The sequence below is a fragment of the Phoxinus phoxinus genome (assembly GCF_949152265.1).
Source record: "Phoxinus phoxinus genome assembly, chromosome: 8".
Lineage (NCBI taxonomy): Eukaryota > Metazoa > Chordata > Actinopteri > Cypriniformes > Leuciscidae > Phoxinus > Phoxinus phoxinus.
Genome location: NC_136883.1, coordinates 34,055,664 through 34,079,481, shown reverse-complemented (window position 1 = coordinate 34,079,481; position 23,818 = coordinate 34,055,664). Strand labels below are relative to the sequence as shown.

Here is a 23,818-nt window from a genome sequence, read left to right as displayed (position 1 = left end):
GAAATTACACACACAGGGAAACTTTGGGAGGGGCGGCGAGTTATTCTTAGTACAAGTCTGTAATTGTGCATGTGTGTACGTTCTCACCATAATGACAGCGATCACTAGGGCGGCCAATCCAATGATATGGAGTTTCTCAGAGAACAGGTCCCTTAGCTTCGTGTGGCAACTCTGAATTTACAATTAAAACAGTCTTAGCATTCTCTAAACTGTAAGTGCAACTGTCACAACGGTTTGTTGGAACATCAGAACAATGTAGTAACTCACCCAAAATATTTAATTCATGCTTCAAAACCTAGTCAATGTGTAGTAAATCGGCCACCAAAATAAAAAGTGTTTTTGTCATTGTGTGAGCCACACTGGTCAAATGTTTAGATGTTGTTTTACCATATAAATATGTGTTATATACAAAATGGCGTGTTTTTTGTTGACACTATACAACATATACCTGAGAGAGGAGCAGGTCGACTGGGTTGGTCTTCTTGGGACACAGAGAGGCCTGGACAGCTGTGAAAAGTGCATTTTCATCCCCTTTACCACAGCACTCAAGCTAGATATTGGGAGAGTGTGAAAAAAGTAGGATAGGGATTATTAACTGGCAAAAGCAGAGGAGTTTTGATGAGAGAACTGATTTTGGAAACTCACTGTGTTATGGAAGACCTCCAGGACTTTGGCAGCTGCTTGTTTGGATGTCGTCTCCACAGGATCCACAGCTTTAATGTATGCAGTATCATAGAAGTTAATGAGCTCAGTGGAGATCTGGACGGACAGAAAGAGGAGAGTGACGCTCTCAAAATGAAGGTCTTTACATACAGACAGACTCTTTGAGTGTATATGTGTGTGTGTAGACATACTGTGTCCCTGTTAATAAAGCCCCATATTCCTGCTGCCACCTCACAGGCGAAGAGCATCACTAAACACGTGAAGAACTGAGGGAGAAAAAGATAAAAATGTGTGATGAAGAAGTACTGGAATAGGAAGGTATGACTGTGTAGTTTTCCCTTTAAAAATCATTAAAACATTATGACTAAACAAACAGTCATAATTGTATTGAATGTGTACTTGTAGTGTACTTTAAATCTTAAAAATATGTAACTTGCAAATGGCCGCTTAGTTAAGTTTACTTAAGTTTAAGTTTACGCTTTCATGACTTTTAAATAGTGCACTTCGTCATAATGTAAAATTAATAGTTTTACGTTTACATTTTAGGTACAATTTGAATTATTATGTTTTAATATACAGTAGTATCATATTAGTTGTGCTTTAAAGAAGTAGGCTACACTTTAAACATTTTTGCCTACCATAATGAAGCACATGTAAAGGACTTGATTTAATTTTTTACTGCAGTGTTATTTGATATTAAGATAAAATACTTTAAAATAAATGTACTAAATTGCAACATTATCATAACAAATGTGTAATTACAAATTAATTGAATTATGTGATGTACAAGTATCGATAGGAATGACATACATTTGTGTCAGTACTTTCAGCACTACAATTTAACCGTATTTCAAAGACAAGAATTATGAATAATTATGAATTATACATATACCCCTGGTTTCACAGACCTCTAAAATTCAGCTAATTGCATTTCATATTAATTGTAACACATTTTGGTAACACTTTACAATAAGGTCTCATTTGTTAACAATGAGCAATATATTCTTACAACATTTATTTCTTGCATAGCCTTTGTTAATGTTCGGTATTAAAAATATTTCTGTTTATGTTAATTCACAGTGCATTTACTAGTGTTAACCATGGTATTACAGATACAACTTTTGATAAAATAGTAATATTATTAATAAATTAATAAATGCTGTTGAAGTATTGTTCATTGTTAGTTCATATTAACTAATGTAGTTAACTATAATGATAACAAATGAAACCTTATTGTAATGTGTTCTACATTTTAGTTTAACTGCAATACAGTTAAGTGTCCAAAAACATTATATTCATTTTGCATTTAAGTAAATTCTTTTCTAAAGTAATAAATCATGCAAAAGTAAAGTGTACAAGAGTCTGGTGAAATTTGGGGAACAATTGATGCAAAAATGCAATGGTTTTGAGTCATTAAACCGTAGCTCTTGTAAAGGTCTTTTGTAGATGAATGGTAAATCTATTAAAGGCATGGAGAATGAACAGTATGAGACGAGTTGAGTAAAACCCACCGTTCCTAAGAGACATTGAGATTCCTGAATAGCTCCATAGCAGCCGAGGAACCCCACAAACATCATTACAGCTCCAATCGCTATGAGGACATACACACCTGGAAGAGCAACACAGATCATGTATGTATATGATCCTCACATCAAACATTTAGAGATTCACATTAATTGCACATGTTCACAGTTTCTATAGGACCTCATCATATTTATGAACAGGTATTGTGATTTTGTAACTGGCTAATGCAATATTTTGCCACTAGATGGCATGTGTGCAGCTGTGTTGAACATTACCTCAAATTTAAAACCTCTTTGTGATGTGAATGCATTTAAAATGACTGTATGTGAGTATATAGTATTCATCCAAATGATAGATAAAATAAATAATGATAAATAAAATAATGGACTAACTGTAACTCAATGTTGAGCTGGTAAAGTCTATTTCTCTTTTTTATGTCTGTGGAATTCAGAGGCAAAAACAAAAACAAAAAAGCGGAGTATTTTCCTGTCTGACTAACAGTACCATAACAGTAGCTTTAAACACTGCAGAAACAGAGAGAGCGAGAAAATCTCACGCTCAGATTTATAGGTAAAGGAGCATGTTACCATACAAGCTATAAACAGGCATAGGAAGATCTAGTCTAAACAGGAAACTTCCGCATAACAGAGCCAGATTTGCTTAGACTCACACAAGAGCATCTGAAAACACACGGAGAACATCTCTGTAAATGTATCATTATTATTCCTGCTCATACTAAAGTTTAGGGAGTTTTTTCTAAACCAAAGAATTAAACTGGCAACGCCCGCACTGTTTAATATTCAGTATGTTAGAAAAAAAAAACACGTTTCTGGCTTCCCTTTTGAAAAATATTCACTTTAGTATACTCCACAGTCCTAATGCTTAAGTGCAAACTGAATGTAATGTTTTTAGAGACTTAACTTAATGTTAATTGCAATTGAATGAAAATGTGTTATAGTTTAAATTTATATAGATAGGATAAGTCAGGGGAGAGACGCACACTTCGATTAGACTGGATAAACACATGCAGCATCTTAATTGTTAAGAAAATGAAACGAAATAAATGAATAAATCAAGCCTTTATTACAAAACACTAGGCTATATCATATAGCATTCTGAAAAATGCGCACCGCTAGTTCCTCCGTCTATGGCCCATGAGGCGATGAACATTTACCATAGCTACTTTAAAAAACGCGGGTCAGGAAGCGGGTCGGGTACAATATTTTCTTTCTTTTTTTTTGCGGTCTGAGTTGCGGGCGGTTAGTTGAAAACGTCGGTCGGGTGCGGGTTGTTTATACATTGACCCGCGCATCACTGATATGAATTGAGTGGTTTAGTTTCTGAAGAGACTCGATCGCTTTATATGATGAAACAGATTAATCGAGTCTTTTATTCACATATAAACATTGATCAGCGAACATAAACAGAAGCTCAACCGAACCAGCTTGATGCGCGAGAATGAACATCATTGGTTCTCGCACGTCAAGCGAACATGCTTGAGCTTCTGTTTACCACGACAGATGTGTAAGTTGATGAATGTTTATATGTGAATAAAAGCCTAAATTAAATCTGTTCATCATATAAAGTGATCACGTCTCTTCAGAAAATTTTGACTAATCCGCTCAATTCATGGATTATTTTTACTATCTCTTTTATTTTTACTATCTCTTTATGAACTTTTTGAAGCATCAAAGTGGTAGTTGCGTAGCTGTCAATGGAGGGACAGGACAGAAAGCTCTCAGATTTCATCAAAAAGATCTTCATTTGTGTTTCAAGATATGTTTTAGTCATAAAAAGATTGTGTAGGCCTATAATGTATACTTGTATCATACATCCTCTTTTATATGAAACAAGTATATTCTCTTTCATTGCTCAAAACACACTGCTGCTCAAGCTCCACTCTCTGTTTAAAACTTATATTTAGGGATTTTAGAGTATTCTCCAGCCAGATTTCTCTCGAAGCTGTAATGATTTGCTGGGGCGGCCGGGCTTGAACATATTTTTAGGGTTGTTTAACCGGCACTTGAGCGAACCCAAGCACTGCTCATTCTAATTTGTGGTGTAACGGGCACATGAGCAGGGCTTTTTCAATTACATGGATGTTCAGTAGCAGTGGGAGAAGAGCTCTTCATCTCTCTCTTCTTTCTCTGGGTGGGCCAGACCAACAACCCTTTAAACTTCTTTAATCAGAAAAGGTTGTTGCTGCTATAAAAAGGAACAGGCGGAGCTCTTGCTCCTACATGTACTTATGCTGAGTGGAGAGAGGCAACCCAAAAATGAATGGCCGCTAACTCTATGCTAGTGCCCACAACAAGCTGACCTTGTGCCACTGAACTCTGTGTGCATCTGCTGTGGTTAAGTGTGTAAACGCGAGTGTGTGTGTGTGTGTGTGTGCACATACGGGTGGAGTATAAACACGCCCTGTGGTCACTTTTAGTCTTCCCCTGGTTCTTTTAAAACACCCTGTGGGTGTGTCTGTAGAATCACTGACTTCATGTGAAAACAGTCCAATAAAGTGTTATTAAAGAAAATACAGGAATGACAACATGACTCCATCTGACTACATGAATATCAGAATCAAAGCTCTTATGCAATGATAATGCGCTGATGCTGTTTAAACAGACACGTACACACGAAGTGATTTAGTGACCCTGTCAAAGTCCAGCTTAGACCCTGCTTCCCTCTTCCTTCCATCTTTTGAGGAGATGCACCTCTATTTCAGGAGTAATTGTTTCTCAAAGTTAATAGTGCAAAGGCTTCCTGATCATGCAAAGTCGCAATGAAATCAAATTTGACTATTCGTATTTTTTTATGGAATATTGGCTGGATTGTGTGCATTAAAATCCAGTCACCGTTCCATATTAATACGCTGTTTTCATTGAAACACACGCACGCACGCACGCACGCACACACACACACACACACACACACACACACACACACACACACACACACACACGCACGTTAATAGAGTTTGTTAATAGAGATACGCTGAACAGACGCAGGTAATTCACACACGCATCTCTCATCATTCTTTCTCTCTCAATAATTAATTCAAATAAATGCTATAATTTATTAACTCAAATATATGTAATCTTACTGCACTACTTGATCTCTGTGTCTGATTTAAAGCAGGCAGAATGCCGTAACTGACCGTAATTCAAAATAACCGTAATTTTTGTCCTTTGAAACATCAATAACATTGGTTCTTTTCCTCCACGTCGTTCATTAAAATCAAAAGGACATATGCACGTTTATATAGTTTCAATGCATTTCCTGTTTATTTATGCTGTATGTGTCCTTCAGTTGTTCTGCATCTCTGTTTTGTCCTTTTTTGTTGTGAACTGAATAATAATTTATAATGATAATTAAAAATATTCTGCTCCTTAATTTTAACAACATTGTACAGGATTATATACAATAATAAAACATAGGTAAATAAAGACCCAAATTTAGAACGAACAACACGATTCTTATCTGAACCTATTTAAGGGATAAAACAGCTGTTGGTGTGTGAGCGGAAGTCACTTACTGATATAAAAGGTTCCTGGTGCTTGAGTTCCTTCAAACTGGAGCATTAGGAGGTTACTGGTCTGACTGTCATGGCGAAGCCACAGAGCTACACCCAGAATCACTCCACCAGCCAGCTAAAAAGAAGAGAATACCAAAGAGAAAAACAGAGCGCTTTTCAGAACATATTCACTATTTAAATATTGAAATCCTGCAGATCGTCATCGCCCAGAAATGTTTGTTTCAATTATTTTCCCGTAGGTCATTCCAGAGGTCGTTTCTTCCTGCATTTGGGGAAGAAACATGTGAACGGGTGGGGGTCCTCCTCAGTCCGCTCTGCTGTGATACCCTCGCTTTCTTTTTTTTCTGTAATTCAGGATGCGACAGCTTCACTCAGAGAATTGTGGAAGTCAGGCAGATATATTTTTGTGTTGGCAGCATGTAAAGTACAATGACAGGAAACAATACGCATCTCGAGAGAGTATGGGATTGGCGCTGTGGATGTGATATCACACAACATCATTCTCATGATGAAAGCTGAAGGTCTTGGATGAAAACATGAATTTAGCATTGGGAAGTAGACTTTTATTAAGATGAGTCAGAAAATTACGTGATTTTTAGTTTTGGTTTTTAAACAACTCAGAATGTGGTAAACATCATTTATTTCCAGTAATGAATGTTATTCCAAAATGTTTGTCTTGCTGCTAAATGCTAATTTGACATTTCTCAATACGCATAATTAGTTTTACTCTGTATGATATCATTGTTTGCTATCGTAGCATATTTAGTTATCGCAGTCACACACACACACACACACACACACACACACACACACACACACACACACACACACACACACACACACACACACACACACACACACACACACACACACACACACACACACACACACACAGAGACCATTATTATCAACTACATTTACTAAAAACAACTCATGTGCCTGTGATTCTCTCTTTCATATTTGCTTCAGTTCTTTTAAGGTGTATTCATGTCCCTAAAGCACATGGACATAATTATAGAGAGTGTAAAAATACAGCAAAACCACAGCTAACCCTCATCCTACAGGAGGCTCTCTGGAGGGACACACATTTTCTTCGTGTCTAGGAACACAAGACAAACTCTGACTACACTATTTAACTAACTGTGAGATGTAAAATAAACTATGCTTTAACAAAATATGATGCATGCAAACACCAAATTGTCTATGACATGACATGCAGTTATTGTTTAGTCCAGTTAATGTACAGGTATTTGTTTTAAATGTCCTTAAACTCAAAGACTATTTTTTTTTTCCTTTTCCTGTTTGGACATTATTTTGATTCTGTGAAACAGCAGCATGGATATTCTTCAAAATATCTCATTTTGTGCTCCAAAGAAGTCATACAGGTTTGGAACGACATGAGGGCGACGATGAAATAAATTTTCATCTTTGAATTTAGATCTCAAATCCAGTCAGTGACGTATTGCAGAAATCAGACAGGACATAAAACAACAAAGAATTATGAAAAAAACATCTAATCTTCAGGCAGGACGATTGTTTAGAGTCAGAACTTTTTTGCTTTTCTGCTCTGAAGACTTGACTTAAATCAGGACCTTTGGATTAGTTTAACTCAGGAACAATCAAAATTAGGCTACAAGTTTGTTTATATATAGTATTTTACATTATATTAGTAATAACAAATATCAGTATGATATAAATGTATAATAACATAAAATACCTTTTCTTTTTTCTTTTTTATGATAAAGCTAACTGGGAAAATTCTCAGAACTTTGGCTACAACCTTATGGTATTTTTATTTTTATTTTTATTTCTATTTTTTATTTTAGCTTCTAGGCTACTTGTTTTAGAAACTTCAGAAAACATTCAACCTAATGGTAAAGGTTCTCTATGGACAAACGTTCTTTGTCCAAAGTTAAAAAGTATTTAATCATGCTCTCAAAACATTACTTAGCTAAATATTGTTTACAACCTTTTTTTCTAAAAATGTTTTAGTTGAACGTTTTACTTGTTTTATAAACTGCAGAGAACATTTAAAAGTAACGTTCCCAAAGTGTAAAAACTGGACAGAGAACATTCAGAAATAACGTTGTCATAACTTTATCATGGGAACATTAGCAAAAAGGTCTTACTTGAAGGTGTTTTTGTTAGCTATAGGATTACTTTAGACTTTTTCAATAGTAGCTAGTACAAGGGACACTAACAAATAATATTGGTAAACAAGCAAACTTACCCAGAAAATGAAGTTTAAGAAGAAAAGCATATATTTGATGCACTGAGAGCAGCCGGTAACAGCCATGGTTTGATCGTCGAAGCAGGAGCTGAAATGATGCTGGTCTGGAGGAAGATGAGGAAGATGAGGGTCAGTCTCTGTTCCACAGATGGATTTGAGTGGAAGTGCAGGCAGACAGGATCTCTGAGACTAGACTATCCACCACGAGCTCATGTGTTTATATAAACGCACTGAGGCAGAAGAGAGAGAGAGAGAGAGAGAGAGAGAGAGAGAGAGAGAGAGAGAGAGAGAGAGAGAGAGAGAGAGAGAGAGAGAGAGAGAGAGAGAGAGAGAGAGAGAGAGTATGTGTCCCGTGCCAAACTCAGCCCCAAATTTACATAAATATAAAAACCTTGTTTTAATTGATTAAACGACAATGCATAACGAATATAAATTCACACCAGTTGGTACAAACTGGCTCTTTTGTATATAATTTACATTATAATGAATAACATATTCTCTATTTATTTGATCATTTGTATATAATCTAGTCTCTATTCTCCATAAGAGCGAACCCCTATTTAATCTGTTGTTTGCAACATTTAGCCTACTGTTTAGGCCTATACTTCTTTAAAAAAAATTTAATTAAAAAAAGTAACCTCCTTTACAACAATTAAAATGATTTAAAAAAAAAGTTAATAATTGTATTTAATTGAAAAAATATTTGAGTTTGTCTTGTATATGTTTTTTATTAGATAAGATAACATTTTAAGCTGTCATGGTCATGTTAAAATGTACCGATGGGGCATGTTGTCACATTTCACTTCCATTTCTTTCGCAGTATAAAAAAGTATACACCGTATTAATAAAAACCCATCTGAACCCACGCAAAAAAAATAGAGACAAGGGGGAGACACACACACACACACACACACACACACACACACACACACACACACACACACACACACACACACACACACTGTTTTGTAGCACTGTAATAACCCTGATGTGGAAATTCCGTTTTACACGTCAACTTTATTTTGTTGTTGGCATATATGTGCAGTTAAGTTAAAAAATCGGATGTTTTTATTGTTTTGAGATGATGATGTTAATTTATTTTGATTAAAAAGTTAATATATATTTAGTTTTTTCCGTTTTTATTTTTTATTTTTTATCTGTCATTAATTTTACAATAAAAATACATTGAGACTTTAAAGGATTGCTTTAAGGACATGTTTATGGTGGATTTTAATCTTGCATCAAATAGTGAATTGCATACAAGTCGCATGCTCGTATGGGCTAAGTTACACAAAAAAAGTCTTCAGCTCATATTTTTGAAGACCAAAAATCACCTAGGTTTCAACTATGCTGTCTGTCTATATAATGTATATGGTCAATTGGTTTGTTGAAAACAAACAAACAAAACAATAGGTTAAAAGTTATTTATAGCCTGGTAGACTCGATTGTGCGTCGTTGTAACTACAACTTCCAAGATGCATTGCGCGCAGGTTCTCGATAGCTGCTAGCTGCTATGCTAGTTAAACGGTGAAGCAGACAGGCAGTGGTTGATTTGACCACTGTTGTTCAAAACCTTTGATAATGAGTTCTTCAGACGAAAAATGTAAAGGCACAAAACGACCCGCATCTCCAGATGAAGTATGTGATTTCCATCATCATGTATTTTTGAATTAACTTCAGGAGATCTGGCATTTTGGTGTACCAGAAATGTTAGCAGATTGTTAGCAGTGGGTTGCAAGTATTTTTAAATGTTAGTCGTGTGCCAAAGGAGTTACACATGCATCTTAATAGTGTATTATTTGCCTTTTTGGTACTTTATTATGCTTTGGCTATAACTAATTTTGCATAACTACTGTAGCTAATTCAGTTCCAAGTGATGTTTTCTGGATTCATAGATAAACGCGATTTTAATTATATATATATATTAATTATATATATATATATATATATTTAATTATATATATATATATATATATATATATATATATATTTAATTATATATATATATATATATATATATATATATATATATATATATATAAAGAAAAACCTTTATTTTATTATTATAACTAATTTTTAAGGGCTTTGCTATAACATTAATGAATCAACTGAATCTGTTTTAACCTGTTAATGAAGACAGGATCCACAAAATGGACATCAGCAGATTTAGGGACAGACGAAAGGAAGCAGAAGTTTTTGAGGCTGATGGGAGCAGGAAAGGTACATTTCTTTCTGTTATCAAATCATCTCAACTGTTTCAAACAATTATTAACTAATTCAAACATGAACATCACACATTCTTGCTTCAAATGTTTTCATGCATTGACAGAAAGAGCACACTGGACGCCTTGTTATTGGGGATCACAAGTCAACGTCCCATTTCCGCAGCGGTGAGTCTCTAGGGTGGAAGTGAAGGGTTGCTGGAAAGTGGTTGCGGTCTCCTATTGTGTTGGATGAGACACTTCAAAATCCCCGGTTTTATGGGGACTGGTTCAGATGACATCCTAACGCCACATATCCTTTTCCCTACAGTGCAGCTTTAGAGAACATGCTCTGACCTTTAAACCAACCACCGGTAATGTTCTGTCATTTACTGTGCACATAGGACTACGTTACAATGCAGTGTACGCTTGTAAAATATAAAACAACTACCTTATTCCTGTCTCTTATTGATATACGCTGTGTGAAACAAACCATGAGGGAGACATTTTATTGTTATGCGAAAATGCTTGAAATTCTATCAATGCTATGTTTCTATTTGATGCTATATCATCAGCATTAAAGCAAAAATGGTATAAAATACACACATTATATATATAATGATGATTAATGAGTAATATATGTATACATGTGTGTGTATTTTTTATCATTCTTTGAATAGAAAAATTCTAAAATTATAGCAAGAAAAATAAATCATTAAAATCTATATCAATATCAAAGCAAAAGTGGAAAAAAAATAAGCCATCAAACTATATATATAGCCAATTTTGCTTTGAATATGAATATGCAGTTAATATACAGAAATGAATATACATAGGTGTGTGTGATACAGTATATTATATATACACACAGTAGTCAACATTTGAAGTGGATCAAAACCTTTCATTAAAGTTACACATGAATTTTGAACAATACCAATTAGGACAACTTTGATGAACTTTTTTTGATTCATTTCAAATGTTCTACTATATATAAATGGTATATTTTTTGTCATTTTTGTTTTGATGCTGATATAGCAATAAAAATGTATATGGGTAAATACTGACAAGTATGATGGCCTTTTATCGTTATTATTTGTTTGTGTGTCTGTAGGGTCAGAGGATCAGAAGATTAACGCAGAGCTTGAACACCAGTACCAACAGGGTCTGGATGGGAAGATGTCAGGGAGAAACAGGAGACACTGCGGCCTGGGCTTTAGTGAGGTCCGAGCACTCTCTTATAAGCTGTGAAAGTGTGAAATAATGTTGATACTTGAGATTTTCATATTGGGAATTGCAGAATGTGAGCAAATGTTTTGTTGTGAACTGCTGTGATTCCTCTTCACAGCCCGATGACCCCCCCGCTGCGAGTCCGAGCGCTGCTGTGCCAGAGAAGTCGGACAGTTCAGAAAAGCCCAGTGAACAACCATCAGAACCACTCAAGGAAGAGAAAACACCTTCTAACACAGAGCTCAAGAAACAGGAGGAGCACACAGACTCAGAGGACAAGAAAAAAACTTTTAAAATGGCATTTGTAAAAGCCACATAAATGGCTTTTTTCTTTTTTTCTTTTTTCAATTTCTTGATCTCCTAAAATGTTCCAGTAATTGATTGAGTGAGAGCACCTTTAAAATGGATTTTTAATTACGTCTGTGCCATGTTATTTTGAGTAGCATGAACTTGTTGAGAACTGCTTCTTCTCTACAAATGAAAGAAATAATTCCTACAAGAAAGGAAATCCGGTCTGTCTACTCAGCCCTTGAAATTTCATACAAACACGAGGATGTGGAGGTTATCATGAAACTGATACAGTTGCAGACAAAATGTCCATTGTGTGTATTAAGTCAATGTGTGAATATCAATAAAGAAAAAAAATTATTCTGTGATTGTGATTATACAACTTTACACGTATATATATATATACACACACACACACAAGACTAAATGTTCTTGTTAAACTAGGAAACATAACCAGAGACAATTTAGAAGTTGAATAATGGTGTCTCTGGAACTGCTGTTGTAAAAGGATGAAATGGGACATGTAAAAAGTGTAATAACTTTGTGACATACTTTATTTAGAGCATGAGCTCTCTTGTCTTTCAAAGTATAAAAATTATGATTTTTAATGATGACTCAGATAACATGGAAGATGACAGTTTTCTTGAGTTTTGCAGAATGGAAACACTGCAAGTATTTGTACTAAAGTACTTTTAATAGTATTAAAAAAACATAACACAGCTAACAATTAAGTACCTTAAGTCACAATTACATTTGAACAAAATGTCATGCAAAATAAACCATTTTCGATGTTAGAATATTGAAACCGTAGCTGGCATTTACCAGTAAAATGAATAAAAACATATAAAACGTTCTGAACATCAGAGAACCTGAATGATAGAATGTGAATTATAAATATTTGGTAAAAAAAAAAACTTCTTTGGATTCCCAAGGATGCTTCTCAACACAATTTAGCACTCTGACATGGCTTTGGCTGCAAAACAAAACATTAAAGTTACTTTAAAATGTCAGGACAGTATTGTGTATGATAAAATGTTGAATATTCCCAGCGACGGCAGATCTCACCTATGATCCGCTTCCTCTTGATGGAGGCCTCTGTGGCGAGAGCTCGAGGAACGCTCATGATCCTCTCCTGATGCTGAAGAGCATTATCCAGCTCAGTGAAATCCACCTGCTCTGCATCCACGGACTGTCCCGTAGACTTCACGCTGAAATGTCACAACGGGAGACTCAACATCTAAGCACATGGTCCATTTGCATGTTTGTGTCTTATTTTTCCAGCGTACCTCGACTTAGACAGAAGGCTTTTAATCTTCGCTACGGTGCGAGAACGAACCTCCTTCTCTTCTGGAGTCAGCTCTTCATCGGACTCCACGTCCATGAGTCGCTTTGGGATGGGCACCTTCTGTGGTGTGGACAGCTGAGGCGGGACAGGGGGCGTATAAGTTATAATGCATATAAATTGTGTAATCAGATTACTTTTTTCAAGTGACTAGTAAAGTAACACATTACTTTTAAATTGACATCTAAGATACTTTTTTAAATCAAGTGATGCAAGTTTGTTTTCCCATTTATTGACTGACAGCTCTCCTGTCCTCATGTTGAGAGAAATCAGGAGTGAGTGCGGAGGCGTTGTGTGTGTGAACATGATGGTTATTGTAGATCTGGATTAAATGTGAACATGCATTTATTCTTCTCACTTGCACAAGATTCAGAATTCCTCAAAATGAATAAGAACAGGCAAACGCAAACTCCGAATATTACACAAACCTTCAATGATTAAATGTTAAAGGTATACATTATGTATTTAATCTCACTTTATTAACCGCTGTCTTTGCTGCCGACCTTCGATGATCCAATTCAACCATGCTAATAAGCAAACATGACTTTAGATATACATCACATTTATGTTTGATTTTATTGCTGGAGTAAAAGTGCTGACTTTTTTTCTTCTGCAATTCAGAAAGGCATCACAGCTGAAAAGGTTTGTTTGAGCGGCGCCCTCTACTGTACAGATGTGGATTTGCATTTCCTTCAGCCCGAGGCTTATTCATTTCACTTATGGTGTGAAAGGGCCTTTACATTTGCCAAAACTTTAATTTTTATTGTTATTAAAAGACAAATATGCAAGCCCAGCCCAGGTGAGAAAAAGTAATGCAAAAGTAACGTAATTACTTTCCATAAAAAGTAACTCAGTAATTTTTAGGGCGGATTAGGGATTTTATTTCACATATCACATATATAAACCTTCATTTACAAACCCGTTATACACAATCTTCTGATAGTTTATACTGTTTTAGCAAATAAAATGTCTTGTAGTATATAATACAAAAATCGTCCTCCTTCAGGTCAGGGTTCACGTGTCTTTTCCAGTGAAATTTTGTACTTATTTTTATAAAGTAAATGTACAAATAACTTAGTAATATTTCAAACCAAACACTTACTGGACTCAAGAAACTCAGTTACTTGATTACCTATACATATTTTTTTTAATAATGTTAAAATATATCAAATATATGATACATCAGGCTTTTGAGGAACATTTATTTGGAAATCTCTGAATCATCAGCATTGCATTATATGTTTTGCCGCCACAATTAAACTATAGAATAGATCTATGATAGATCATAAATCTAAGCATTTCAATGTCATCTTTCTAAGACATATTATTGGAAGGTATAGACTCTATATCTTCCAATAATATGTCTTAGAATTTAAATGCTTAGATTTATAGAGTGATAACTGATATTTATAAGCATTTTATGCAAGTAGTCTGCTATACTGTTATAAAGATCTTGTTGATTTGCATTACAAGTTATCAGAATTTTATCTTAATTTTTGAACAAATATCATAAATATCAGCAAATGCACCAGAATACATATTCTTACTTAGTTTGGGTGTCTGAATACAATTACAGTGTTTTCCTCATTGAGTATGAGCGTTGTATTCCTATTATATCAGCCACAAAGCCTGATCCATCACATATGATACACAACAAAAAACACATGCAAACTTTTTAAAGTCAGGCTCTACACAGCGTTAAATCCAGCAGGGAAGGATTGAACTGCTTGAATCAGGTGAATTTGAATTGGATGCAAACATCACTAAAATGTGACTGTACCTCCTGGGTAAGATCGAACTCAAAGTCCACATGCTCCAGCTCCTGTTCGCTCATTGGCCGAGCCTCAACCGTCAGCCATTCATCTGATGCCGGCCGCTGAGATTTGGAGAGTAAGCTCTGTTTCGGTCGCTGCAAATCAATGACTTTTTCCCATCCCTACTAGGGCAAAGACAACAATATACAATATTTAGGCAACACACACTACACAATTCCTCTGGAAATGAGCCTTGATACTGGATTTAAACCCTAAAATGGGTCAGACACACAATATCTCTGCCATATCACAAGGTGACAAGGGAGCTGATATAAATTGTGAAATTATAAATGGTTGGCAGATCCGAACAAGCTTTTTGTAATGTGTGTAGTTAACAGTTTGTGGAAACTCGAACGAGAGTAACTAAAGTCTGTCTGGCAGCCATTTGTATGCTTTTGTAGTTCTCCTGCACTTACATTTAAGCCTGAAGAGACAGGAAAATAAGAGGGAAAAACAGTTATTTACTAACAGGCATTAGACAATTGTGTCACTGTTACGAATCAAACCCATCACCAAAATTACAACATGCTGAAGAACTTTAGTTGAACACACCTAACCATGCATACCAGCTGACAACCAACATGAACCATTAAACGATCATGCAAAACCATCCATTCATTCCTACTGAACAACTCAGAGGATACCACCTACAACTCGGCTGTCGGTTAACTGCAATGAAAAACAAGGCATTTAGACAACTTTTTTTATTTGTGCCTTTAGTGCAAACCTCAAAATTCAGACGTTGGTGGATTGATGTACATTAATTTCTCACTGCTATCACAGTTTAGTTGTGATTTAATGTTTTTTTTTCTTCTGACAAACAGGCTAACAGCGATGAAGGTGCTGGTGTGGTTAAAGACCCCATGAAACGCCATGATGAGTGCAGTCTTCTGTCCTGTAGATCGTACATTTGGGCTGAAAGTCAAATTGAACGGTACACTAATATATAGATGGCCTTAAAGCTAACAGACAAACTGCGATTTTGATTTCATGGAGTCTTCAAATAAGAAAATTCAGCCAAATATCTACAGAGGCATTAATGTATTGGGGATTTTCATGGTTTTTAGAGGAAAGTTGTATTAATTGATCATTATGTCAAGTTGGTTAGTTTGAAACTAGGGTTAGTAACTCAAAGGTTAGGGTTAGTAACCCTTCTCATTAGCAGCATCATTTATAGAGAAGCGAGTGAACTTTTTCTATTATCATTGAGTTGGCCAAACTAAAATCAGTGTTAGTATGATATCAGTTATAAAAATCTTCATAAATAACGTCTGAATTGTGTCAATTGTCCCATGAATCAGTGGGCGGCATGACTCACGAATATTTGTGAGCCGAGTATTGCGTTGGTTTTCAATTGAATTAAGTGCTTGATTGTAAAAGTATTTCCCAAATGCAATTGGGAAATGTGATTGAATGAAAAAATGTGATCGAAGTAATCATGAAAATTAAATGAAAAGTCAGTCAGAGACATACCGGTAGTTTAGAGCAAGTGAGCAACACAAATACATTTGGATGCACCATGATTCAAAAAAGACAAAGGTGATTTTGAGCAAAGAAAACCCAAATATCAGTCAGCTCCGGCTGATTACTCGGATTACAGTAAATTGAAAGGTTAAGAGTTTGATTGGGCCAAACTCTCTTTCTGACCCACCGACTAATGCTTGCTAATTTCCTACCATTAGCAATTAGCAAAAAAAAAGCAATTGACTAAATGAGTGCAAGCTCATCAGCAATGTCTATTTGGGCAATAGAGTTCAACAGTCGGCTCCGGAAGTAAAAATCCCATTCATTTTCTCCATAGGGGAACTGATTTTTAACAATAACGTATATAACCGTTCAGGACAAACCTACGGCGAGCTATGATGTTGTTAATCAAATGCTTTTGTTGAAGCCATCAGCCCAGGTTATTTCAATGTATTTTTGAACGAATTGTATTAAACAGCAGAATTCATATATATATATAGATTGTACAAAATATAAAATATGTTGTTTCTATATATATAATCAGCATCTTTAAATCAATAGTTTTATATATACTATATCCATCATTTTTAATGTGATTATGTCATTCGCAATGCTTCATAATTCTTTAAAAATCCCTATGGCAAAAAATGAATGGGAAAAATACTTCCGGACCCAAAGCCGCTTAAAAAGTGGGCAGGCACTGGTTAGTTTCATTTGAAATCATTCTCAGAGTGTTTCAGCTGGAGCTGGATGTTCGGGTTAGAAAGAAGAGGCACTTCACTGATTTATTATTCTATAGGAGATGAGGATTAAGAGTCATTGCACACAGAAATACCTTCATACCCAGTGAATTACCAACAAGAATTAATTTGTTGTTAAGACGAGGCAGCAGGGTCAGTAATTCCCACCGTAATATGTTCATACAAAATATAGCTTTACAAATTTCTCCAGAAAATATATTCAGATTATTTAATAAATAATTTAGCGAATTAACATTCGAGAAAACAGGCATAAAAATGTTCTAAAATCCATTATGAGAGATCAGAAAGGCAGTCAGGGAAAGTGTTATCCTTCTCTCTTCACGTTCAAATATTCACAAGTCTGTGCAGGAGAAGCCAGTCCATGTGTCTGTCCACAATCCCTAAACACACCCACAGCACGGCCCCGTCCCACCCACGGCCTGTTAGTGTGAAGCTGTGCTTTGTTCACAGGGGAAAACGTGCGCTAGCATGTTAGCTTTGTGTTTTGTGGCCTTTTGGGGGAAAGCCATAGCGAGGGTCCCTGTGTTTATTGGGTAGGGAGTAACGTACGGATCCCGGGTCAGAGTTGACGGGTCGAGTGGGGCCGCCGCGGGAGCCGACGGGCTGTCGCTCACCCTGACTCAAGTTACGTTTGCGCTCGCGCACTAAAGCTCTCTGGTGCCTCTTCATTCTCTCCAGCTGCTCCTCCACACTCATCCTCGCTCTCTGAGGCTGCGGATCCGGCTGGGACTCTCCCGAACACAGCCGCTCCAAGGCACTCTTTGGTCTCTCCTACGTGAGACAGGAAAAAAGTGTGAACTTATTCTGATGCCTGAAGAATTCTACATCTGGCCTTTTCAAATATTTAGAAAAAGTACCACAATGCACAAGGATAACCGTTACATTGCTTTAAGGCCCTTGCACACCGAGTCCGAAATTCACGCCTTAAATTTTTGCACATTAAAAAACGTGCAAGCATTTTGAATGTTATTTAGATGGAATTTGATTATAACAACATGTTGAATATGAAAATATCATAATTTTAAATAAAAATATAACATTTCATAAATTATATATATATATAAATTAATATGTAAATATATAAATAAATTTATAAATATTAAAAATATACATTAATATTAACATTAAATATTATTTTATACACTTACATAATTTATTATATATAAATACAATACCGGTCAAAAGTTTGGAAGCAGCACAACTGTTTCCAACATTGATAATAAATCATCATATTAGAATGATTTCTGAAGGATCATGTGACACTGAAGACTGGAGTAATGATGCTGAAAATTCAGCTTTGCATCATAGAAATAAATTATATTATATTAAAATAGAAAACCATAATTTTAAATTGTAATAATTTTTCAGAATATTTTTTCTGAATTTTTGATCAAATAAATGCAGGCTTGATGAGCATGAGAGACTTCTTTCAAAAGCATTTGATCTGTACTATAATGAATGAATGAATGAATGAATGAATGAATGAATGAATGAATGAATGAATGAATGAATGAATGAATGAATGAATGAATGAATGAATGAATGAATAAATAAAAGTGTGTTGGTTCTACAGAAATCTGTTGCTCACCATTGTGGATAACACTGAATCTCCTCTCCTCTGTGAGCAGAAGGCCACACCGTACTGGTTTATTCTGGACGAGGAGCCTGACAGACCTAAGTGATCACAAAAATATCATTATTTTCAAGTACACTGGCATTGATTAAATGCCATTTTATCCCTTTAAACATAATGTGTCTTGGAAATAACCTGAATGATCAAAATCTATAATAATATTTGACCTCTTCTTTGGAGAGTCAGGTAGCCTGGGTCCACCTGGTCTGTTCCTTGTCCACTTCCAGGAAGCTCTGGTTCACTCAGGTAGGACCGCAGTTCCACCTATAGCCCAAACATTTTAAATGGCGAGCAATCAATCACAATGTAAAGACTAAAGTGTTATAGTCACATGGATGCTGTGTATAAGGTAAGTAAAAGGCAATTATTTAAGATATTCAACTATTCAATAAATATCTAGTTTAGTCATGAATCTCTAGAGGGTGCAGGTCCTTTACACACAATCTTCAAGCAATCACACCATTACCGCACGTCACATGCTGATTGGCCTCTGCTGATCCTGCAGCCAATGAGATTGCTTGCTCAACATTTAAATAGTCTGGTTCATTGTTTGCTGTAAGCTAATCCTGCAGTTCGTCTGAAACCCTCCACCTCCCCCAGCTCCACCTGCCTAGATCTGCTACGGGATTTGATTTATGTATGTCTATTTCAGTGGCGACTGCTAGTCTTTCAAAGAGGGGAAGCTCATTTTCGGCCTACATCATAAAAATGGTCCAAAACTTCCATCAAAATATGTGTATCGTGATTGTCAAAACATTAGGTAATTAAACAGAATTTTATTAAGTTTAGTAAAAACATGTTACAATGTTTACATGGTACAATGACTGTAGGCTACTGATTTTATTATTGCATTTCAATTTAATTGTATTCTTTTGATTTGATTCGGATCTTGATTCAATATCGATTCATTTAGATAAATATTAGGTAACGTTAGCCCAACTTACATTCATTTTTTTTTTCAAGAAAAAAAAAATCTCATACATGCTGTAAACATACAGAGAGCCCTGTCAGCTGGTATTATTATTAAAGGTTAAATAACATCTCAAATTAAATATAATACAAATATAATATAAAGATGTCATACAGTGCACATATTTAGCAAAATACTCCTCTCTGTAGCTAATTTTTCTAGCCAACTACCGTGCAATGGTTATTAAATGGCTTTCTTGATCCTGAGGTAACGTACGTTAAACCCTGGTTAAACCTAAACGTTGTGCCATTTTTCTTTCCGCGTTGAAAAACACTGATTGCTCGATATTAAGTATGAGGGATATACATTTTGGTAAGTTGTACTGGATCTTTCAACATGCTGATTCGTGTTTATTTATTATTTACTAGTTGTAAAGAGTGAGAGATGATCTGTCACGTCACATTTACAAGTTCTAAAGCAATATTTATTGTTTGAATTTCGTAATACAATTTACAGAATCGGAGAGCTGAGAATTTGCTTATCAAAAGTAACCTTCTCTTTGTTGTCTGTCAGTGTCAGTGTCCTCTTTGCTTCGCGATTTTTCCCTGCGTGAGAAAAGCGTTTTTCAGTTTACTTTTCTCGTGAGCTCGAATAGCTTCAGCTATGGACAGAAATTCTGTCAATCAAAAGGAGATGACAGACCCTCCAATCACCACGCAGACGCTCGGAGTCCGGGCCCGTCCGTGGGCGGGACATAATCGCAGCATTTATCCAATGACCGTCTAGTTTCGCAGCACTGAAAAAAACTGTTCAAAGCAGCCCCATTGAAGCGCATTGAAGTCAATGGACGCTCGGCTTCAACAGAAAAATGCACTGTGACGCTACGGCAATGAATAAAAAGGAAATCGAGTCAGCTGACCAGCTGCTGATTCTGAACGAACTCGTCTTCGAGATGAACGCGTTCTAAAGCATTTTTAGTCAATAAAATGTTAACAAAATAGTACATATATTTGACCATTAATTGTTGACATTATAGGGGAAGCCGAGCTTCCCTTGCAGTCTTAAAGAAATCGCCACTGGTCTATTTATCCAGCAGCAGCAGCAGCACATCTTACATGCTCACAGCAGTGTGTCTGTGTATCTATTAGCGTTAGCAAGTCCATACTTGCTCTGCAGCAGCGGCAGAAACAACCAACAGCAGCAGCAAAAGATCTAGTCTGCCCAAACCAAATACATGGTTATATTCAAAAACATGATAAAACTATTCAGAGAGTTGTCATTATTGAACTAAAAAATGTTTTCTTTTTTGTACATGTGGAGTTCGGTGAGATGAATGACAATCACTGTTATTTTAGTAATATTTATATTCTATTATATTGTTTATGTTGTATTTGTGTTGTTGCTAAGGCAACATTTCTAATTTTACTTTATGTTTTTCAAGGTTGAGTTTTCAGCTTTATTTAAATGACAGAAAATGACTTTTAATAGTTTAAGTAAACAACAATAACACTTATGAACGAGTGAGTTCAATTTACCCTGCAATCTCCGTTAATGTAGCTGCTCTCTCGGTCCCGTTTCCTCTCATCAGACTGTCTCTTGAGGCCGCGAACAGAAGTGTGTCTGATGACCGATGTTTCTCTAGGTAGGGGCGGGACAACAGGCGGTGTGTCCTCATCATAGTTGAGAGGCAGAGGTGGTCTGGGTGGAGCGTCATCCTCTTCCTGAAAACCAATATTATGCACTTTAGCAAGAGCCGTATCTAACGTAACTTACAGTACAGTCGTTTCAGGAACAGTTCAGTCTCACAAACCCATTTTGGCACAGGGTGAGGATACTGAAGATCTTCATTGTCCAGGGGTAGTGATAACGGACTGGAGGTAAGACTGCGTAGGGGTGACCGCAGCTCAAATGCAGATGGGGTCATGCACCGAGAAGGCACTGTTGACTCTATCACTGAAGGCACAAGTTTTCTCTCTGGACACAAACAAACATGAGCACACAAGCAAGGGTTAAAAAGAAGTTCTGTAGTATGTTTATTAACCTTGTCTAACTGGTCCATTCTTACCGGGGTTCTTCACCGAGTCTATGGTGATTTTGAAGGTTTCTTTGGTGGAGCTGAGTCCAGTCATCACGTCCTCTATCCTCCAGAGCTCCCTCCTCAACTGATTTTTCTCCTGAGAACACAAACACACACATTCAATCTTATTTCTTCTTCATATCGTATTTCCATTCTAGCCAGGGTTATCATTGTTAACTAAAACCACAAAAACATAAATATTAACAGAAATTAAATAAAATGTATAAAAACTTTAAGTTTAAGTTAAAGTACTAGAATTACTAAAACTAAATAAACTTAAAACTAATACTTTATAAAAACTATAGACAGAAACTAATAAAAATGACTACAACTTTAACTAATTAAAATGAAAACAGAAAATTAAATATAATTCAAAATATTAATAAACTACCAAGCGTAGCGTCAGTTCTGGCAGGTCACATTAGTCAAGCTCGCATCAGCTGACTCTCAGCTGATCCACATCTACCTATAGGATTACGACGCCTATCACTGTATACATATATAAGCTCCTTCAGTATTATCAGCAGCTATCGCGTTTCTCAGGAGCGAATTACCCTCCTCCCTCCCCAGCTCCTCCAGTCAGTCAGTCAGTATGCCATTCGGATTCCCCTTGAATCAGAATAAATTCTCGAATTATATTGTACTTTAAAATCTTGAATTAATGATATCTGCAATACATTCATGCTGGTTCTGTTCTGTTTACCCCAAGGGGAGTTATTGCTGCTCTTATCCATGCTAGGCTGCAAGAAGCGCATCGAGTTCTTGCCCAGAACAGAACCATACCACCTAACTGTATGCAATTGTCAATCGTATTTGACGATAGTGGTCCTGACAGAAATAATAGTATATCAATAGCTATGTTTCCATCCACACGTTCTTATTCGAATTAAGTGATATCGAATGAAAAATGCCTTATGGAAACAGTAAAATTCGATAGAATTTCATGCATATCGACTCAAATGAAATACGTTCGGTCTCATCGGATTTTATCTTGATCGATATACGGCTTATGCGATAAATGCTGATGGAAACGTTATTTGCCGAATATATAATGAATTGCATTTTGTCTAGCAAAACTTTGTTCGCAAATGTTGGCTTGAATGTTGTGCGATTCAGTGCGAAAATGAATGGAAACACCTTAAAATGTCTCAAATCAATTCGATATACCAATTTGATCGCAAAACAGCATGTGACGTCATTACGCACAGGTTTTTATTCGCTTTAAAGCCGTTAGATGGAAACACATTTTCACCAGCTTTATTCGCATTAGTTTTTTTACCGAACTTCAGATAATTCGATTGACAAGTGGATGGAAACTTAGCTAGTGATACTAAAATACCACTGAATCTATCTAAAGGTGCCTGCAAACGAGTTCTTTCAAATCTAAGACAGCTAATCAAATATATGAGAGAACAACATGATAGCAAAATGTGTCAGGAAAATAAAAAAGGATACAGAAATGGAGAAAAAGACAGAAAAGACCTGAGGTGATGTGCAGAGATTCATCTGGGTCTGCAGGACGTCCCTCAGCTGTTCAACCGACTGCTCCAGTCTGCTGTAGTCGTCCCACGCTCTCTCCATCTCCTGAACAATACCAATATTGCAAAAATCAAAGCTTTTTCTATACCAGCAAAACATTTACAGCAAATAAATATTATATTATGAAATTTTAAAATTAATATTATGAATATTAGGATTAAATGTAAAAAAGTTACACTATGCAACTTCTCTTTTGTTAAAAATGATCAAAATTTAAATTGTGAGTCAATACATTTGATCTATTAATGAGTAATAATTAATGAGTAATCTATTAATGAGCTAGTCAGCATGAGTTCCTTTCCAGCTAAGCTGGTTATATCTCTTAAGCCTTGTAGTGAATGTTTTATGAGCAGTAGGATAAACCATATCTGCATCACACATTACCGTTGACACTCTAGAAATGTCTGCTCGAATATGCACCAGGTCCTCTTGAAGGAGTCGCTGCTGGTAAGCGATCTTCTCAGCGTGAGCTGGCTGATCCTTGTACTGCTCCATCTGCTGGTGAGACACATCCAGGACAGACTCAAGCTTGTCCTAGAAAGAAAGAGCAAAATATATGAATACTGACATATCTATAACAACAAGACCAAAGTAAACGCTGCACTTTTCTTTT

General features: G+C 36.0%; 3 protein-coding genes across 17 annotated transcripts in view; 1 reads left to right on the top strand and 2 right to left on the bottom strand.

Annotated features, from left to right (window-relative positions):
* The window catches only part of cd81b (CD81 molecule b), a 123,544-nt gene that overhangs the window by 700 nt on the left and 99,026 nt on the right, over nt 1–23,818 (bottom strand). The window contains exons 2-8 of one of the 2 annotated variants that reach the window (XM_079620885.1): nt 7,950–8,017; nt 5,720–5,834; nt 2,175–2,272; nt 855–929; nt 646–759; nt 449–550; nt 88–171 (exon numbers count right to left, since the gene is read on the bottom strand). In XM_079620885.1, coding sequence (XP_079477011.1) covers nt 88–171; nt 449–550; nt 646–759; nt 855–929; nt 2,175–2,272; nt 5,720–5,834; nt 7,950–8,015 — 654 coding nt within the window. In that variant the 5' untranslated portion in view covers nt 8,016–8,017. Of the gene's footprint in view, nt 1–87; nt 172–448; nt 551–645; nt 760–854; nt 930–2,174; nt 2,273–5,719; nt 5,835–7,949; nt 8,141–23,818 lie in introns of those variants that run through there. The other variant, XM_079620884.1, reaches the window with a different exon arrangement.
* cUnh11orf58 (chromosome Un C11orf58 homolog) lies at nt 9,238–12,071 on the top strand. The gene is made up of 5 exons (XM_079620886.1): nt 9,238–9,587; nt 10,086–10,169; nt 10,279–10,339; nt 11,262–11,371; nt 11,496–12,071. Exons 1-5 carry the CDS (start codon nt 9,531–9,533, stop codon nt 11,694–11,696), a joined length of 513 nt encoding a protein of 170 aa, XP_079477012.1. The 5' UTR covers nt 9,238–9,530; the 3' UTR covers nt 11,697–12,071.
* Nucleotides 12,215–23,818, bottom strand: part of plekha7a (pleckstrin homology domain containing, family A member 7a) — a 101,129-nt gene continuing 89,525 nt past the window's right edge. For all 14 annotated transcript variants that reach the window (XM_079620869.1, XM_079620876.1, XM_079620877.1 and 11 more), the window contains 12 exons: nt 23,590–23,739; nt 23,149–23,250; nt 21,655–21,763; nt 21,400–21,563; nt 21,125–21,310; nt 18,847–18,943; nt 18,635–18,720; nt 17,596–17,817; nt 14,788–14,943; nt 12,952–13,085; nt 12,731–12,873; nt 12,215–12,638 (listed from right to left, as the gene is read on the bottom strand). In XM_079620869.1, coding sequence (XP_079476995.1) covers nt 12,616–12,638; nt 12,731–12,873; nt 12,952–13,085; nt 14,788–14,943; nt 17,596–17,817; nt 18,635–18,720; nt 18,847–18,943; nt 21,125–21,310; nt 21,400–21,563; nt 21,655–21,763; nt 23,149–23,250; nt 23,590–23,739 — 1,572 coding nt within the window. In that variant the 3' untranslated portion in view covers nt 12,215–12,615. The remainder of the gene's footprint in view (nt 12,639–12,730; nt 12,874–12,951; nt 13,086–14,787; nt 14,944–17,595; nt 17,818–18,634; nt 18,721–18,846; nt 18,944–21,124; nt 21,311–21,399; nt 21,564–21,654; nt 21,764–23,148; nt 23,251–23,589; nt 23,740–23,818) is intronic.